We start from the raw sequence: 18,925 nt of genomic DNA on the forward strand, positions 1-18,925 counted from the left end.
TCTCTCCCCGTCTGTTGCTTTTTCTCTCTCTCTCTCCCCGTCTGTTGCTTTCTCTCTCTCTCTCCCCGTCTGTTGCTTTTTCTCTCTCTCTCTCTCTCCCCGTCTGTTGCTTTTTCTCTCTCTCTCTCCCCGTCTGTTGCTTTTTCTCTCTCTCTCTCCCCGTCTGTTGCTTTTTCTCTCTCTCTCTCCCCGTCTGTTGCTTTTTCTCTCTCTCTCTCCCCGTCTGTTGCTTTTTCTCTCTCTCTCTCCCCGTCTGTTGCTTTTTCTCTCTCTCTCTCTCCCCGTCTGTTGCTTTTTCTCTCTCTCTCTCTCCCCGTCTGTTGCTTTTTCTCTCTCTCTCTCCCCGTCTGTTGCTTTTTCTCTCTCTCTCTCTCCCCGTCTGTTGCTTTTTCTCTCTCTCTCTCTCCCCGTCTGTTGCTTTTTCTCTCTCTCTCTCTCCCCGTCTGTTGCTTTTTCTCTCTCTCTCTCCCCGTCTGTTGCTTTTTCTCTCTCTCTCTCTCCCCGTCTGTTGCTTTTTCTCTCTCTCTCTCCCCGTCTGTTGCTTTTTCTCTCTCTCTCCCCGTCTGTTGCTTTTTCTCTCTCTCTCTCCCCGTCTGTTGCTTTCTCTCTCTCTCTCCCCGTCTGTTGCTTTTTCTCTCTCTCTCTCTCCCCGTCTGTTGCTTTTTCTCTCTCTCTCTCTCCCCGTCTGTTGCTTTTTCTCTCTCTCTCCCCGTCTGTTGCTTTTTCTCTCTCTCTCTCTCCCCGTCTGTTGCTTTTTCTCTCTCTCTCTCCCCGTCTGTTGCTTTTTCTCTCTCTCTCTCCCCGTCTGTTGCTTTCTCTCTCTCTCTCTCCCCGTCTGTTGCTTTTTCTCTCTCTCTCTCTCCCCGTCTGTTGCTTTTTCTCTCTCTCTCTCCCCGTCTGTTGCTTTTTCTCTCTCTCTCTCTCTCCCCGTCTGTTGCTTTTTCTCTTTCTCTCTCTCCCCGTCTGTTGCTTTTTCTCTCTCTCTCTCTCCCCGTCTGTTGCTTTTTCTCTCTCTCTCTCTCCCCGTCTGTTGCTTTTTCTCTCTCTCTCCTTGTCTGCTGCTTTTTCTCTCTCTCTCTCCCCGTCTGCTGCTTTTTCTCTCTCTCTCTCCCCGTCTGCTGCTTTTTCTCTCTCTCTCTCCCCGTCTGCTGCTTTTTCTCTCTCTCTCCCCGTCTGTTGCTTTTTCTCTCTCTCTCTCTCTCCCCGTCTGTTGCTTTTTTTCTCTCTCTCTCCTCGTCTGTTGCTTTTCTCTCTCTCTCTCTCTCTCCCCGTCTGTTGCTTTTTTTCTCTCTCTCCCCGTCTGTTGCTTTTTCTCTCTCTCTCTCTCCGTCTGTTGCTTTTTCTCTCTCTCTCTCTCTCTCTCCCCGTCTGTTGCTTTTTTTCTCTCTCTCTCCCCGTCTGTTGCTTTTTCTCTCTCTCTCTCCCCGTCTGTTGCTTTTTCTCTTTCTCTCTCTCCCCGTCTGTTGCTTTTTCTCTTTCTCTCTCTCACCGTCTGTTGCTTTTTCTCTTTCTCTCTCTCACCGTCTGTTGCTTTTTCTCTCTCTCTCTCCCCGTCTGTTGCTTTTTCTCTCTCTCTCTCTCTCCCCGTCTGTTGCTTTTTCTCTCTCTCTCTCCCCGTCTGTTGCTTTTTCTCTCTCTTTCTCCCCGTCTGTTGCTTTTTCTCTCTCTCTCTCCCCGTCTGTTGCTTTTTCTCTCTCTCTCTCTCTCTCCCCGTCTGTTGCTTTTTCTCTCTCTCTCTCTCTCTCTCTCTCCGTCTGTTGCTTTTTCTCTCTCTCTCTCTCTCTCTCCCCGTCTGTTGCTTTTTCTCTCTCTCTCTCCCCGTCTGTTGCTTTTTCTCTCTCTCTCTCTCCCCGTCTGTTGCTTTTTCTCTCTCTCTCTCTCCCCGTCTGTTGCTTTTTCTCTTTCTCTCTCTCACCGTCTGTTGCTTTTTCTCTCTCTCTCCCCGTCTGTTGCTTTTTCTCTCTCTCTCTCCCCGTCTGTTGCTTTTTCTCTCTCTCTCCCCGTCTGTTGCTTTTTCTCTGTCTCTCTCCCCATCTGTTGCTTTTTCTCTCTCTCTCTCCCCGTCTGTTGCTTTTTCTCTCTCTCTCTCTCTCCCCGTCTGTTGCTTTTTCTCTCTCTCTCTCCCCGTCTGCTGCTTTTTCTCTCTATCTCTCCCCGTCTGTTGCTTTTTCTCTCTCTCTCCCCCTGTCTGTTGCTTTTTCTCTCTCTCTCTCTCTCCCCGTCTGTTGCTTTTTCTCTCTCTCTCCCCCCGTCTGTTGCTTTTTCTCTCTCTCCCCGTCTGTTGCTTTTTTTTTTTCTCTCTCTCTCTCTCTCTCCCCGTCTGTTGCTTTTTCTCTCTCTCTCTCCCCTCTGTTGCATTCTCTCCCCCCTCTGTTGCTTTCTCTCCCCTCCCTCTGTTGCTTTCTCTCCCCCCCTCTGTTGCTTTCTCTCTCCCCTCTGTTGCTTTCTCTCTCTCTCTCCCCTCTGTTGCTTTCTCTCTCTCTCTCCCCTCTGTTGCTTTCTCTCTCTCTCTCCCCTCTGTTGCTTTCTCTCTCTCTCTCCCCTCTGTTGCTTTCTCTCTCTCTCTCCCCTCTGTTGCTTTCTCTCTCTCTCCCCTCTGTTGCTTTCTCTCTCTCTCCCCTCTGTTGCTTTCTCTCTCTCTCTCTCCTCCGTTGCTTTCTCTCTCTTTCTCTCCCCTCTGTTGCTTTCTCTCTCTCTCTCTTCCCTCTGTTGCTTTCTCTCTCTCTCCCCGTCTGTTGCTTTCTCTCTCTCTCTCTCTCTCTCTCTCTCTCCGTCTGTTGCTTTCTCTCTCTCTCTCTCCCCGTCTGTTGCTTTCTCTCTCTCTCTCCCCGTCTGTTGCTTTCTCTCTCTCCCCCCCCCGTCCGTTACTTTCTCTCTCTCTCCCCGTCCGTTACTTTCTCTCTCTCTCCCCTCTGTTGCTTTCTCTCTCTCTCTCTCCCCTCTGTTGCTTTCTCTCTCTCTCTCTCTTTCCCCTCTGTTGCTTTCTCTCTCTCTCTCTCTCTCCCCTCTGTTGCTTTCTCTCTCCCCTCTGTTGCTTTCTCTCTCGCCTCTGTTGCTTTCTCTCTCGCCTCTGTTGCTTTCTCTCTCGCCTCTGTTGCTTTCTCTCTCCCCTCTGTTGCTTTCTCTCTCCCCTCTGTTGCTTTCTCTCTCCCCTCTGTTGCTTTCTCTCTCCCCTCTGTTGCTTTCTCTCTCCCCTCTGTTGCTTTCTCTCTATCCTCTGTTGCTTTCTCTCTCTCTCTCCCCTCTGTTGCTTTCTCTCTCTCTCCCCTCTGTTGCTTTCTCTCTCTCTCCCCTCTGTTGCTTTCTCTCTCTCCCCGTCTGTTGCTTTTTCTCTCTCTCTCTCTCTCCCCGTCTGTTGCTTTTTCTCTCTCTCTCTCCCCGTCTGTTGCTTTTTCTCTCTCTCTCTCCCCGTCTGTTGCTTTTTCTTTCTCTCTCTCCCCGTCTGTTGCTTTTTCTCTCTCTCTCTCCCCGTATGTTGCTTTTTGTCTCTCTCTCTCCCCGTCTGTTGCTTTTTGTCTCTCTCTCTCTCTCTCTCCCCGTCTGTTGCTTTTTCTCTCTCTCTCTCCCCGACTGTTGCTTTTTCTCTCTCTCTCTCCCCGTCTGTTGCTTTTTCTCTCTCTCTCTCTCCCCGTCTGTTGCTTTCTCTCTCTCTCTCTCCCCGTCTGTTGCTTTTTCTCTCTCTCTCTCCCTGTCTGTTGCTTTTTCTCTCTCTCTCTCCCCGTCTGTTGCTTTTTCTCTCGCTCTCTCTCTCCCCGTCTGTTGCGTTTTCGCTCTCTCTCTCTCTCCCCGTCTGTTGCTTTTTCTCTTTCTCTCTCTCCCCGTCTGTTGCTTTTTCTCTCTCTCTCCCCGTCCGTTGCTTTTTCACTTTCTCTCCCCGTCTGTTGCTTTTTCTCTTTCTCTCTCCCCGTCTGTTGCTTTTTCTCTTTCTCTCTCCCCCTCTGTTGCTTTTTCTCTCTCTCTCTCTCTCCGTCTGTTGCTTTTTCTCTCTCTCTCTCTCCCCGTCTGTTGCTTTTTCTCTCTCTCTCTCCCCGTCTGTTGCTTTTTCTCTCTCTCTCTCCCCCCGTCTGTTGCTTTTTCTCTCTCTCTCTCCCCGTCTGTTGCTTTTTCTCTCTCTCTCTCTCTCTCTCTCCCCGTCTGCTGCTTTTTCTCTCTATCTCTCCCCGTCTGCTGCTTTTTCTCTCTATCTCTCCCCGTCTGTTGCTTTTTCTCTCTCTCTCTCTCTCCCCGTCTGTTGCTTTTTTCTCTCTCTCTCCTCGTCTGTTGCTTTTTCTCTCTCTCTCTCTCCCCGTCTGTTGCTTTTTCTCTCTCTCTCTCTCCCCGTCTTTTGCTTTCTCTCTCTCTCTCTCTCTCTCTCTCTCTCTCTCTCTCTCTCTCCGTCTGTTGCTTTTTCTCTCTCTTTCTCTCCCCATCTGTTGCTTTGTCTCTCTCTCTCTCTCCCCATCTGTTGCTTTTTCTCTCTCTCTCTCTCTCCCCGTCTGTTGCTTTTTCTCTCTCTCTCTACCCGTCTGTTGCTTTTTCTCTCTCTCTTACCCCGTCTGTTGCTTTTTCTCTTTCTCTCTGTCACCGTCTGTTGCTTTTTCTCTCTCTCTCCCCGTCTGTTGCTTTTTCTCTCGCTCTCTCTCTCCCCGTCTGTTGCTTTTTCTCTCTCTCTCTCTCTCTCCCCGTCTGTTGCTTTTTCTCTTTCTCCCTCTCCCCGTCTGTTGCTTTTTCTCTCTCTCTCCCCGTCTGTTGCTTTTTCTCTCTCTCTCTCTCCCCGTCTGTTGCTTTTTCACTCTCTCTCCCCGTCTGTTGCTTTTTCACTCTCTCTCCCCGTCTGTTGCTTTTTCTCTTTCTCTCTCCCCGTCTGTTGCTTTTTCTCTCTCTCTCTCTCCGTCTGTTGCTTTTTCTCTCTCTCTCCCCCGTCTGTTGCTTTCTCTCTCTCTATCTCCCCGTCTGTTGCTTTTTCTCTCTCTCTCTCCCCGTCTGTTGCTTTTTCTCTCTCTCTCCCCGTCTGCTGCTTTTTCTCTCTATCTCTCCCCGTCTGCTGCTTTTTCTCTCTATCTCTCCCCGTCTGTTGCTTTCTCTCTCTCTCTCTCTCTCTCCCCGTCTGTTGCTTTTTTCTCTCTCTCTCCTCGTCTGTTGCTTTTTCTCTCTCTCTCTCTCCCCGTCTGTTGCTTTTTCTCTCTCTCTGTCTCCCCGTCTGTTGCTTTCTCTCTCTCTCTCTCTCTCTCTCTCTCTCCGTCTGTTGCTTTTTCTCTCTCTCTCTCTCTCCCCGTCTGTTGCTTTTTCTCTCTCTCTCTCCCCGTCTGTTGCTTTCTCTCTCTCTCTCTCCCCGTCTGTTGCTTTTTCTCTCTCTCTCTCTCCCCGTCTGTTGCTTTTTCTCTCTCTCTCTCCCCGTCTGTTGCTTTTTCTCTCTCTCTCTCCCCGTCTGTTGCTTTTTCTCTCTCTCTCTCTCTCCCCGTCTGTTGCTTTTTCTCTTTCTCTCTCTCCCCGTCTGTTGCTTTTTCTCTCTCTCTCTCTCCCCGTCTGTTGCTTTTTCTCTCTCTCTCTCTCTCCCCGTCTGTTGCTTTTTCTCTCTCTCTCCTTGTCTGCTGCTTTTTCTCTCTCTCTCTCCCCGTCTGCTGCTTTTTCTCTCTCTCTCTCCCCGTCTGCTGCTTTTTCTCTCTCTCTCCCCGTCTGTTGCTTTTTCTCTCTCTCTCTCTCTCCCCGTCTGTTGCTTTTTTTCTCTCTCTCTCCTCGTCTGTTGCTTTTTCTCTCTCTCTCTCTCTCTCTCCCCGTCTGTTGCTTTTTTTCTCTCTCTCCCCGTCTGTTGCTTTTTCTCTCTCTCTCTCTCCGTCTGTTGCTGTTTCTCTCTCTCTCTCTCTCTCTCCCCGTCTTTTGCTTTTTTTCTCTCTCTCTCCCCGTCTGTTGCTTTTTCTCTCTCTCTCTCCCCGTCTGTTGCTTTTTCTCTTTCTCTCTCTCCCCGTCTGTTGCTTTTTCTCTTTCTCTCTCTCACCGTCTGTTGCTTTTTCTCTTTCTCTCTCTCACCGTCTGTTGCTTTTTCTCTCTCTCTCCCCGTCTGTTGCTTTTTCTCTCTCTCTCTCTCTCCCCGTCTGTTGCTTTTTCTCTCTCTCTCTCCCCGTCTGTTGCTTTTTCTCTCTCTTTCTCCCCGTCTGTTGCTTTTTCTCTCTCTCTCTCCCCGTCTGTTGCTTTTTCTCTCTCTCTCTCTCTCCCCGTCTGTTGCTTTTTCTCTCTCTCTCTCTCTCTCCGTCTGTTGCTTTTTCTCTCTCTCTCTCTCTCTCTCCCCGTCTGTTGCTTTTTCTCTCTCTCTCTCCCCGTCTGTTGCTTTTTCTCTCTCTCTCTCTCCCCGTCTGTTGCTTTTTCTCTTTCTCTCTCTCACCGTCTGTTGCTTTTTCTCTCTCTCTCCCCGTCTGTTGCTTTTTCTCTCTCTCTCTCCCCGTCTGTTGCTTTTTCTCTCTCTCTCCCCGTCTGTTGCTTTTTCTCTGTCTCTCTCCCCATCTGTTGCTTTTTCTCTCTCTCTCTCCCCGTCTGTTGCTTTTTCTCTCTCTCTCTCTCTCCCCGTCTGTTGCTTTTTCTCTCTCTCTCTCCCCGTCTGCTGCTTTTTCTCTCTATCTCTCCCCGTCTGTTGCTTTTTCTCTCTCTCTCCCCCTGTCTGTTGCTTTTTCTCTCTCTCTCTCTCTCCCCGTCTGTTGCTTTTTCTCTCTCTCTCCCCCCGTCTGTTGCTTTTTCTCTCTCTCCCCGTCTGTTGCTTTTTTTTCTCTCTCTCTCTCTCCCCGTCTGTTGCTTTTTCTCTCTCTCTCTCCCCTCTGTTGCATTCTCTCCCCCCTCTGTTGCTTTCTCTCCCCTCCCTCTGTTGCTTTCTCTCCCCCCCTCTGTTGCTTTCTCTCTCCCCTCTGTTGCTTTCTCTCTCTCTCTCCCCTCTGTTGCTTTCTCTCTCTCTCTCCCCTCTGTTGCTTTCTCTCTCTCTCTCCCCTCTGTTGCTTTCTCTCTCTCTCTCCCCTCTGTTGCTTTCTCTCTCTCTCTCCCCTCTGTTGCTTTCTCTCTCTCTCCCCTCTGTTGCTTTCTCTCTCTCTCCCCTCTGTTGCTTTCTCTCTCTCTCTCCTCCGTTGCTTTCTCTCTCTTTCTCTCCCCTCTGTTGCTTTCTCTCTCTCTCTCTTCCCTCTGTTGCTTTCTCTCTCTCTCCCCGTCTGTTGCTTTCTCTCTCTCTCTCTCTCTCTCCGTCTGTTGCTTTCTCTCTCTCTCTCTCCCCGTCTGTTGCTTTCTCTCTCTCTCTCCCCGTCTGTTGCTTTCTCTCTCTCTCCCCCCCCCCCCGTCCGTTACTTTCTCTCTCTCTCCCCGTCCGTTACTTTCTCTCTCTCTCCCCTCTGTTGCTTTCTCTCTCTCTCTCTCCCCTCTGTTGCTTTCTCTCTCTCTCTCTCTCTCTCCCCTCTGTTGCTTTCTCTCTCTCTCTCTCTCTCTCCCCTCTGTTGCTTTCTCTCTCCCCTCTGTTGCTTTCTCTCTCGCCTCTGTTGCTTTCTCTCTCCCCTCTGTTGCTTTCTCTCTCCCCTCTGTTGCTTTCTCTCTCCCCTCTGTTGCTTTCTCTCTCCCCTCTGTTGCTTTCTCTCTCCCCTCTGTTGCTTTCTCTCTATCCTCTGTTGCTTTCTCTCTCTCTCTCCCCTCTGTTGCTTTCTCTCTCTCTCCCCTCTGTTGCTTTCTCTCTCTCTCCCCTCTGTTGCTTTCTCTCTCTCCCCGTCTGTTGCTTTTTCTCTCTCTCTCTCTCTCCCCGTCTGTTGCTTTTTCTCTCTCTCTCTCCCCGTCTGTTGCTTTTTCTCTCTCTCTCTCCCCGTCTGTTGCTTTTTCTTTCTCTCTCTCCCCGTCTGTTGCTTTTTCTCTCTCTCTCTCCCCGTCTGTTGCTTTTTCTCTCTCTCTCTCCCCGTCTGTTGCTTTTTCTCTCTCTCTCTCCCCGTATGTTGCTTTTTGTCTCTCTCTCTCCCCGTCTGTTGCTTTTTGTCTCTCTCTCTCTCTCTCCCCGTCTGTTGCTTTTTCTCTCTCTCTCTCCCCGACTGTTGCTTTTTCTCTCTCTCTCTCCCCGTCTGTTGCTTTTTCTCTCTCTCTCTCTCCCCGTCTGTTGCTTTCTCTCTCTCTCTCTCCCCGTCTGTTGCTTTTTCTCTCTCTCTCTCCCTGTCTGTTGCTTTTTCTCTCTCTCTCCCCGTCTGTTGCTTTTTCTCTCGCTCTCTCTCTCCCCGTCTGTTGCGTTTTCGCTCTCTCTCTCTCTCCCCGTCTGTTGCTTTTTCTCTTTCTCTCTCTCCCCGTCTGTTGCTTTTTCTCTCTCTCTCCCCGTCCGTTGCTTTTTCACTTTCTCTCCCCGTCTGTTGCTTTTTCTCTTTCTCTCTCCCCGTCTGTTGCTTTTTCTCTTTCTCTCTCCCCCTCTGTTGCTTTTTCTCTCTCTCTCTCTCTCCGTCTGTTGCTTTTTCTCTCTCTCTCTCTCCCCGTCTGTTGCTTTTTCTCTCTCTCTCTCCCCGTCTGTTGCTTTTTCTCTCTCTCTCTCCCCCCGTCTGTTGCTTTTTCTCTCTCTCTCTCCCCGTCTGTTGCTTTTTTTCTCTCTCTCTCTCTCTCCCCGTCTGCTGCTTTTTCTCTCTATCTCTCCCCGTCTGCTGCTTTTTCTCTCTATCTCTCCCCGTCTGTTGCTTTTTCTCTCTCTCTCTCTCTCCCCGTCTGTTGCTTTTTCTCTCTCTCTCTCTCCCCGTCTGTTGCTTTTTCTCTCTCTCTCTCTCCCCGTCTGTTGCTTTTTCTCTCTCTCTCTCTCCCCGTCTTTTGCTTTCTCTCTCTCTCTCTCTCTCTCTCTCTCTCTCTCTCTCTCTCTCTCTCCGTCTGTTGCTTTTTCTCTCTCTTTCTCTCCCCATCTGTTGCTTTGTCTCTCTCTCTCTCTCCCCATCTGTTGCTTTTTCTCTCTCTCTCTCTCCCCGTCTGTTGCTTTTTCTCTCTCTCTCTACCCGTCTGTTGCTTTTTCTCTCTCTCTTACCCCGTCTGTTGCTTTTTCTCTTTCTCTCTGTCACCGTCTGTTGCTTTTTCTCTCTCTCTCCCCGTCTGTTGCTTTTTCTCTCGCTCTCTCTCTCCCCGTCTGTTGCTTTTTCTCTCTCTCTCTCTCTCTCCCCGTCTGTTGCTTTTTCTCTTTCTCCCTCTCCCCGTCTGTTGCTTTTTCTCTCTCTCTCCCCGTCTGTTGCTTTTTCTCTCTCTCTCTCTCCCCGTCTGTTGCTTTTTCACTCTCTCTCCCCGTCTGTTGCTTTTTCACTCTCTCTCCCCGTCTGTTGCTTTTTCTCTTTCTCTCTCCCCGTCTGTTGCTTTTTCTCTCTCTCTCTCTCCGTCTGTTGCTTTTTCTCTCTCTCTCCCCCGTCTGTTGCTTTCTCTCTCTCTATCTCCCCGTCTGTTGCTTTTTCTCTCTCTCTCTCCCCGTCTGTTGCTTTTTCTCTCTCTCTCCCCGTCTGCTGCTTTTTCTCTCTATCTCTCCCCGTCTGCTGCTTTTTCTCTCTATCTCTCCCCGTCTGTTGCTTTCTCTCTCTCTCTCTCTCTCTCCCCGTCTGTTGCTTTTTTCTCTCTCTCTCCTCGTCTGTTGCTTTTTCTCTCTCTCTCTCTCCCCGTCTGTTGCTTTTTCTCTCTCTCTGTCTCCCCGTCTGTTGCTTTCTCTCTCTCTCTCTCTCTCTCTCTCTCTCTCTCTCTCTCTCTCTCCGTCTGTTGCTTTTTCTCTCTCTCTCTCTCTCCCCGTCTGTTGCTTTTTCTCTCTCTCTCTCTCTCTCCCCGTCTGCTGCTTTTTCTCTCTCTCTCTCCCCGTCTGTTGCTTTTTCTCTCTCTCTCTACCCGTCTGTTGCTTTTTCTCTTTCTCTCTCCCCGTCTGTTGCTTTTTCTCTTTCTCTCTGTCACTGTCTGTTGCTTTTTCTCTCTCTCTCCCCGTCTGTTGCTTTTTCTCTCTCTCTCTCCCCGTCTGTTGCTTTTTCTCTCTCTCTCTCTCCCCGTCTGTTGCTTTTTCTCTCTCTCTCCCCGTCTGTTGCTTTCTCTCTCTCTCTCTCTCTCTCTCCCCCCGTCTGCTGCTTTTTCTCTCTATCTCTCCCCGTCTGTTGCTTTTTCTCTCTCTCTCTCCCCGTCTGTTGCTTTTTCTCTCTCTCTCTCTCCCCGTCTGTTGCTTTTTCTCTCTCTCTCCCCGTCTGTTGCTTTTTCTCTCTCTCTCTCCCCGTATGTTGCTTTTTCTCTCTCTCTCTCTCCCCGTCTGTTGCTTTTTGTCTCTCTCTTTCTCTCTCCCCGTCTGTTGCTTTTTCTCTCTCTCTCTCCCCGACTGTTGCTTTTTCTCTCTCTCTCTCCCCGTCTGTTGCTTTTTCTCTCTCTCTCTCTCCCCGTCTGTTGCTTTTTCTCTCTCTCTCTCCCCGTCTGTTGCTTTTTCTCTCTCTCTCTCTCCCTGTCTGTTGCTTTTTCTCTCTCTCTCTCCCCGTCTGTTGCTTTTTCTCTCGCTCTCTCTCTCCCCGTCTGTTGCGTTTTCGCTCTCTCTCTCTCTCCCCGTCTGTTGCTTTTTCTCTTTCTCTCTCTCCCCGTCTGTTGCTTTTTCTCTCTCTCTCCCCGTCCGTTGCTTTTTCACTTTCTCTCCCCGTCTGTTGCTTTTTCTCTTTCTCTCTCCCCGTCTGTTGCTTTTTCTCTTTCTCTCTCCCCCTCTGTTGCTTTTTCTCTCTCTCTCTCTCTCCGTCTGTTGCTTTTTCTCTCTCTCTCTCTCCCCGTCTGTTGCTTTTTCTCTCTCTCTCTCCCCGTCTGTTGCTTTTTCTCTCTCTCTCTCCCCGTCTGTTGCTTTTTCTCTCTCTCTCTCTCTCCCCGTCTGCTGCTTTTTCTCTCTATCTCTCCCCGTCTGCTGCTTTTTCTCTCTATCTCTCCCCGTCTGTTGCTTTTTCTCTCTCTCTCTCTCTCTCTCCCCGTCTGTTGCTTTTTTCTCTCTCTCTCCTCGTCTGTTGCTTTTTCTCTCTCTCTCTCTCCCCGTCTGTTGCTTTTTCTCTCTCTTTCTCTCCCCGTCTGTTGCTTTCTCTCTCTCTCTCTCTCTCTCTCTCTCTCTCTCTCTCTCCGTCTGTTGCTTTTTCTCTGTCTTTCTCTCCCCATCTGTTGCTTTGTCTCTCTCTCTCTCTCCCCATCTGTTGCTTTTTCTCTCTCTCTCTCCCCGTCTGTTGCTTTTTCTCTCTCTCTCTACCCGTCTGTTGCTTTTTCTCTCTCTCTCACCCCGTCTGTTGCTTTTTCTCTTTCTCTCTGTCACCGTCTGTTGCTTTTTCTCTCTCTCTCCCCGTCTGTTGCTTTTTCTCTCGCTCTCTCTCTCCCCGTCTGTTGCTTTTTCTCTCTCTCTCTCTCTCTCTCCCCGTCTGTTGCTTTTTCTCTTTCTCCCTCTCCCCGTCTGTTGCTTTTTCTCTCTCTCTCCCCGTCTGTTGCTTTTTCTCTCTCTCTCTCTCCCCGTCTGTTGCTTTTTCACTCTCTCTCCCCGTCTGTTGCTTTTTCTCTCTCTCTCTCTCCGTCTGTTGCTTTTTCTCTCTCTCTCCCCCGTCTGTTGCTTTTTCTCTCTCTCTCTCCCCGTCTGTTGCTTTTACTCTCTCTCTCTCCCCGTCTGTTGCTTTTTCTCTCTCTCTCCCCGTCTGCTGCTTTTTCTCTCTATCTCTCCCCGTCTGCTGCTTTTTCTCTCTATCTCTCCCCGTCTGTTGCTTTCTCTCTCTCTCTCTCTCTCTCCCCGTCTGTTGCTTTTTTCTCTCTCTCTCCTCGTCTGTTGCTTTTTCTCTCTCTCTCTCTCCCCGTCTGTTGCTTTTTCTCTCTCTCTGTCTCCCCGTCTGTTGCTTTCTCTCTCTCTCTCTCTCTCTCTCTCTCCGTCTGTTGCTTTTTCTCTCTCTCTCCCCGTCTGTTGCTTTTTCTCTCTCCTTCTCTCTCTCCCCGTCTGCTGCTTTTTCTCTCTCTCTCTCCCCGTCTGTTGCTTTTTCTCTCTCTCTCTACCCGTCTGTTGCTTTTTCTCTCTCTCTCTCCCCGTCTGTTGCTTTTTCTCTTTCTCTCTGTCACTGTCTGTTGCTTTTTCTCTCTCTCTCCCCGTCTGTTGCTTTTTCTCTCTCTCTTTCCCCGTCTGTTGCTTTTTCTCTCTCTCTCTCTCCCCGTCTGTTGCTTTTTCTCTCTCTCTCCCCGTCTGTTGCTTTTTCTCTCTCTCTCTCTCTCCCCCCGTCTGCTGCTTTTTCTCTCTATCTCTCCCCGTCTGTTGCTTTTTCTCTCTCTCTCTCCCCGTCTGTTGCTTTTTCTCTCTCTCTCTCTCCCCGTCTGTTGCTTTTTCTCTCTCTCTCCCCGTCTGTTGCTTTTTCTCTCTCTCTCTCCCCGTCTGTTGCTTTTTCTCTCTCTCTCTCTCCCCGTCTGTTGCTTTCTCTCTCTCTCTCTCCCCGTCTGTTGCTTTTTCTCTCTCTCTCTCCCCGTCTGTTGCTTTTTCTCTCTCTCTCTCCCCGTCTGTTGCTTTTTTTCTCTCTCTCTCTCCCCGTCTGTTGCTTTTTCTCTCTCTCTCTCCCCTCTGTTGCTTTCTCTCCCCCCTCTGTTGCTTTCTCTCTCTCTCCCCTCTGTTGCTTTCTCTCTCTCTCCCCTCTGTTGCTGTCTCTCTCTCCCCTCTGTTGCTTTCTCTCTCTCTCTCTCTCCCCTCTGTTGCTTTCTCTCTCTCTCTCTCCCCTCTGTTGCTTTCTCTCTCTCTCCCCTCTGTTGCTTTCTCTCTCTCTCCCCTCTGTTGCTTTCTCTCTCTCTCTCCCCTCTGTTGCTTTCTCTCTCTCTCTCCCCTCTGTTGCTTTCTCTCTCTCTCCCCTCTGTTGCTTTCTCTCTCTCTCCCTTCTGTTGCTTTCTCTCTCTCTCCCCTCTGTTGCTTTCTCTCTCTCTCCCCTCTGTTGCTTTCTCTCTCTCTCTCTCTCCCCTCTGTTGCTTTCTCTCTCTCTCTCTCTCCCCTCTGTTGCTTTCTCTCTCTCTCTCTCTCTCTCTCTCTCTCCCCTCTGTTGCTTTCTCTCTCTCTCTCTCCCCTCTGTTGCTTTCTCTCTCTCTCTCTCCCCTCTGTTGCTTTCTCTCTCTCTCTCTCCCCTCTGTTACTTTCTCTCTCTCTCTCTCTCTCTCCCCTCTGTTGCTTTCTCTCTCTCTCCCTCCCCCTCTCTCTCTCTCTCTCTCTCTCTCTCTCTCTCTCTCTCTCTCTCTTTCTCCCCCCTCTGTTGCTTCCTCTCTCTCTCTCCCCTCTGTTGCTTTCTCTCTCTCTCTCTCTCTCTCTCTCTCTCTGTTACTTTTTCTCTCCTTCCTCTGTTATTTTCTATCTCCCCCCCTGTTTCTTTCTCTCTCTCACCTTCTCTTGCTTTCTCTTTTTCTTCCCTGTTTTATTTTTCCTCTTCCTCTTGTTCTCTCTCTCTCCCCTTTCTTTTTTTTATCTTTCTCCTTTCTCTTGTCCTTTGTCTCTTCCTTTTGCCATCTCTTCTCCTTCCTCTTGTATTCAATGTTCTCTTTCTGCCCTTCCTCCTGTTATCACTCTGCCCATCCCCTTGTTCTCTCTCTGCCCTTTATCTTATTTTATCTTTCTCTTGTCCTCTCTCCCTCTTCCTATTGTCCTCTCCTCCCTTCGTCTTATCCTCTATTCCCCTTCCTCTTGCTATCCCTCTCTCTTTGTCTTCTCTTGCTTTCTACTTCCTCTCCTGCTCTGGCTCTCTCTTGACCCACTCTCCTGCTTATTCTCCCTACCTCTCTTGCTCTCCCTGTCTATCCATCTCTCATTCTCTGCCATTCTTTGTCTTTCATCCCCCCTCTTACTTATCTCTCTACCACTTTCTTTCTCTCTCTGTCTCTCTCTCTCTCTGTCACCCCCCCCCTCTTTCTCTGTCCTCTTCTCTCTCTTTCTCTCTCTTCTGTATTCTTCATTTATGATTTTCCCCTTGATTAGCTCTACATTTCAAAAGTTATGAACAGAAGATATTTGTGTAAAGTTGGATAAGTAGGTTTTATTTGTTTTAATTGTTTTGGCTTCTTTGCAATCTGCTTTCTGTTTTCTCCCTGCAAATATCTTAAAGCTGTGAAATTGAAAAGCAAACTTAATATTGTCAGATGGTTCTGAATAGAAAAACAAAATTAAATATCGAAAAGAATGCCTATCCAATTAAATGGATGCAAAGAGAGAAGAAAATAAAAGATTTTCTCCTTTGCTCACTACAACTGACTTTGTGTATGGAAATGTTGTGAACAAAGCTATAATCTCCAGTGTAATGGGATCAAATTGTTTGTGATAATGAAGCAAATAATTATATTTCTTTTCTATTCTAGACGCAGAGAAAGCAGCAATTTCAAGACCATCAGATGTCGTTGCACAAACATGAGATCATGGCGTCAAGCTTGTCACTTAATAACCAAAGCTTGGTTCAAATAAAAGAGATTTTAAAAGACCAGTAAGTCAAAAGAGCCAGCCAGTATTTTTCAAACTGTTTATCTTTTTTCTTTCAATTCTACAGCGTTAAAATTCATACCAGTTTTCTGAGCTTGTCTCCCCTCGCTTTGTTCCTTCTCTCTGTTTTTATCTTTGCTCTCCACTCTCAATGTCTTTCATCTTTCTTTCTCTCTACGTATTTGCTCTTTGTCTTTCTTTGTTGCTCTCTTTATCTTTGCTCTCTCTTTCAAAATATTTCAGAATTTCAAGCCTTCTCTAGATCTACATTTCATTATTATTTGACGACTTTCTTTCTCCCTTACTCTCTATTTCTTTCTTCCTCTTTTCTATTTTTATTGTTTCATCAAAATCCTTATCTAGTTAAAATAGTACAAGTGTTCTGGGCAACACCTCATGCCTGCTCTCCATGCACTCCAATTCAAAGAGTTGATATCAGTCATGCTGCATGCTGTTAAATCACTTCTAATGCAATCAAGCCAAGTTTTCCTTGGTCTACCACACTCCCTAGCACCTGGGATATCTAGACATTTTGTGGAATTGCTGTGCATAGCCAAACCACCTGAGTCACTCAGTGTGTAAACCATCTAAAAGTTTCTGATGGATCATTCATGGAAGGAATCTTTTCTCCCAGTTTTCTGTCAAACTTAACCATGGCACAATCATTATAGCTATGCTGTTGCTGATCAGAAGAGTTTGGTGCAATTGTCTCGCTGTCATGCAAGATGCCAGAGTGAACACAATCTGAAAACACTGTCTCAAATCTTGAAGGATATGTGCCTAGATGTAAGAATTGATAGCAACATCCTGAACCTTCCCATCATGCAACATAACAACAAGCAATGATAGCATGTTCACAGGCGCTACCAGTGTGTAACATATATTGCTCAAGTAGCAAAATTTTAAGATTAAGTGAGGCACCATTGGCATGTGTCAGAGTTCAACCATTGATTTTTCTTAGTTCAATGGAGTTTACACTTTTAAAGTATTTGCGACAGACAAATATGTAGAGAAATATGCCAGCATCCTAGTGGAGGTCAAGATCAATACGGGAGATAAGAAAATTTCAGTTTTTTGCTCTCTATTCCAGTTTTCCATGTTGCACTCCACCATCTGCAATAGCAACAAGATTGCATACAAAAGCTCCTATGGAGCATCCACACGGAACTTACAGGATAATGTTTCCAAAACCTTAAGAGAAATGCGCTGAGCCCTGATGTACCCCAATGCTTACTTGAAACTCCTCTCTAGAGTGGTTATTGACACAAATGTCTCTACAAGCATTTGTATACATGCCCTAGGCAATATAGAGAGCTCATTTATCCATGCATAGACTTCTTATTACTCACCAGAGGATTTTTTTAGGTATACAATCAATTACCTTCTCAAAATCAATAAATACGAATGAGAAAGGCTCCCTGGAAGCAACATACTTTCCTGAGGTAGTTATGCACAGATATGACAGATGCTTCGTCTTGGCACAAAACCAAACATTTTGTTAATGTTCATCATCTCACACATGTGAATATCCACAAGATGCACTCGAGCAGTTTCATTACTAAATCAGTAAGTTTAAGGCTATGATAGTTGCTATGATCAAGGACATCCTTTGTAAAGGTTTAGGATGTAACTCAGCTTTCAATATTTGGGATCATATCATCATGAAAAGCTGTCTCAGCCAACTGCCTAACCAACTCAATTCCATCTTTGCCAGCAGCTTTGAGTATCTCAGATTAGCAGCTTTATCATTTTTCATACTATGGATAATCATTTGATCCAACTCCACGGAAACATAAAAGGGACGACCAGTAACTCAAAGAACAAATTACTTGGCCACTCAAACTTGACATTCAGGAGTTGTCCATAATGTTCCATCTATTTTACATAAAAATAAAACAAAATTTTGATTCATTCAATCTTTAAATCATAAATTCCATAATTTCTCATTCTAATTCACATGAATTGTATTTCAAGATCAACTGTATACTGTCAAAGAAGTTATGGAAGAAAACTTTGAATTGTAAAAAAATAAGGCTTTTTTAATTTCATGTTAAAAAATAGCAAATTAATTGCATTTGAAAGATTTGGTGTTCAATTAGTTTGGATCAGTGGACACAAGTGAGGACGAAAATATGTCAGAAGTTATTATGCAAATTTGCATTTTGATTGAGGATCTTTTATTAGTCTGTTAGTCACTTTTAGGCTTCAAAATTATTTGACAGAATTGCACTAAACAGAGCATTAAGAGTGGAGTATGTCATAAGAGAACGGAGGAGTAAAAAGTAAAATACTTTAACAAATAATAATTATAAACACTTATAGACTCTAAACTTATTTAGTAGAATTGCACCAAAATTGGCATGAAGAGCCTTTGAAATGCCGTAAGATTTAAAATATTTATGATGGTGAAACAGCCATTTAGAAGTGATTCTTTTGGTGGCCTTTTCAGCTTGCACTTTTTAATTTTATGTATTAAAAACAGGAAGGGGCTAGTGCTGGTGCCATACGCTAGGAACAGATGGAATAAATTCCAAGAACTTTTGTCATTATTAACTAGCAGAACATAATTGTTGTTTTATCAGGCATGTGTAAACTGTGTAATGATATATGGAATGAAATCTGGCCAGTTGAGGTTATGTGTTGCATGGAGAGAAATTATATGAGAATGATACACTAGATGTGCAATGTGTGTCTTAAAGACAGGTGAACTCTACGAAAGATTAAGTCTGGACAATATGTGTGGATTTTGATCTAATCGAAAGTATAAATGCGAGTTCTTGGTTTATTAGATTTAGAACAGTTGTCGTACTAACGTCAATTGTCATGAGAATTGTCATTTAAGAGTCGTCCAACACATGCCAGCATGTAAAACGAGTGTTGAACCAAATATGAGTGTACCATAAAACTGAAAATTGGTTACTAAACATTAATGCTTAGTAAGTTTCAGTTTATGGTATTTTATTATAATGATCGAGTTTAATGTTGCTTAACCTTATCAAATGAGAATGGGTGGTTTCAGCTGTAAAAATAGTAAATGTCTATAATTGATAAGTATCTTATGCTAGCTGTTATTTGACTTAGTTTGTTACTTGTCTACATACCAACCAAGTATATAATCTGTTGGTGGTACAGAATTTTATAATAGCTATATACAGACGAAATTTATATTTATTATTGAAATTAAAAAGTAAAAAATTAAAAGACTAGCTAACCAGTCTCGAACCTCATTCAACAGAGCTAAACTGAGATGAAAAAAAAATGCATAAAAATGGAAATATGGCGGAGAACACAAAAATGGGGGGTAGGAAAAGAAACAAATAGAAACCACATTAGATTAAAAAGATTTTCTTTTTGCTAGCAAAGTCTCAAACACTTGATGTAAATGGTTTCTAGAATTTTCAAATGAAAAAGTGAGTATGACTTGCTAAGAATCTTTCGCCAGCACTAAACTTGGATGCATGAACACAGTTTGTGTGTGTGTGTGTGTGTGTGTATATATATATATATATATATATATATATATATATATATATACAAATTAGTCACCGCTTATCAAGTCCTGATGGCCATTCAAAGATAACGATGGAAGAGATTATTAGTTTAACCAACATGGGCAGATTGTAAATAATAGAGAAATATGCAGATGGTTACAAGAATAATTGATTATCCAAAAGGATGGCTCAGCAAGTATATATTTACATTAGACTTGAATACGACCATGTTGTAGCCTGTTGGGAAGCAGATTTATTTGTATCATGTTACACATATACAATGCTCTAGAAAAGACACTTTGTTCATGAACATTCCTTTGGCTAAGAAGAAAGTTGTCTGTTGGAGTTGCAAAAAGTTAATCCAGGTGTGAGATATTTCAAACAAAGAAAATTTTAATTAACTTATGCCAAAAAAAAAAAAAAAATTTATCTTCAATAATTGATAAGCTGTGAGGTTGGGGGTAAAATTTTAACTCTCAAAATTTTGGGGGCAAATAATTCTTATGTGATTGTGACTCAAGTCATTCACGTTGGGTGGTAAAATAAATGTTCTGCAGCTGCTGCTCGCATTCGCCAATTAAAGAGTGTTTACTTTTGTAGTTTTTGCGAGAATAAACCACTGCTGTAACTATTAATATTGTTAGTCTTTGAACTTTACCCTCAACACCTCACCAAATTAACTGCCTCAAGTGGGAACATTGCTTTTAACTAATTAGATTAATAGGAATGTAGCGCTTAGTTGTATGTATTTAAAGCCGAAAGAGAGACAATATGTGTAACCACATGCATATATTCATATCTGTATGCGCGTGTGATTATGTATGTGTAAGCAAATAAAGCCAAGACAGATGCTGATATCATTGTTCGTTCACTCTGTCAGTTTTCAATACTTTCGAGATTTAATCTTCTTTAAAACGGTCTCTCTTGGTTCCTTCCTTTTTCTTCCCAAATGTTGCTTCCTTCTGCAGTATCCTCTGCTTCCGGCAGAATGCATTAATTAATTATAAATCTGCTATCACCCCTCCCCTTACCATCGGTC

The 18,925-nt window shown here is 45.6% G+C and overlaps 1 protein-coding gene across 2 annotated transcripts in view; it reads left to right on the forward strand.

The window, feature by feature from the left end:
• Window positions 1-18,925, forward strand: part of LOC145280053 (nucleoporin 88-like) — a 910,024-nt gene that overhangs the window by 886,821 nt on the left and 4,278 nt on the right. For both annotated transcript variants that reach the window (XM_080131737.1, XM_080131747.1), the window contains exon 14: window positions 14,278-14,399. In XM_080131737.1, the coding sequence (XP_079987863.1) occupies window positions 14,278-14,399 (122 nt within the window). The remainder of the gene's footprint in view (window positions 1-14,277; window positions 14,400-18,925) is intronic.

The sequence above is a fragment of the Euprymna scolopes genome, chromosome 1, assembly GCF_053919585.1.
Source record: "Euprymna scolopes isolate OS-2025 chromosome 1, ASM5391958v1, whole genome shotgun sequence".
Classification (NCBI taxonomy): Eukaryota; Metazoa; Mollusca; class Cephalopoda; order Sepiida; family Sepiolidae; genus Euprymna; species Euprymna scolopes.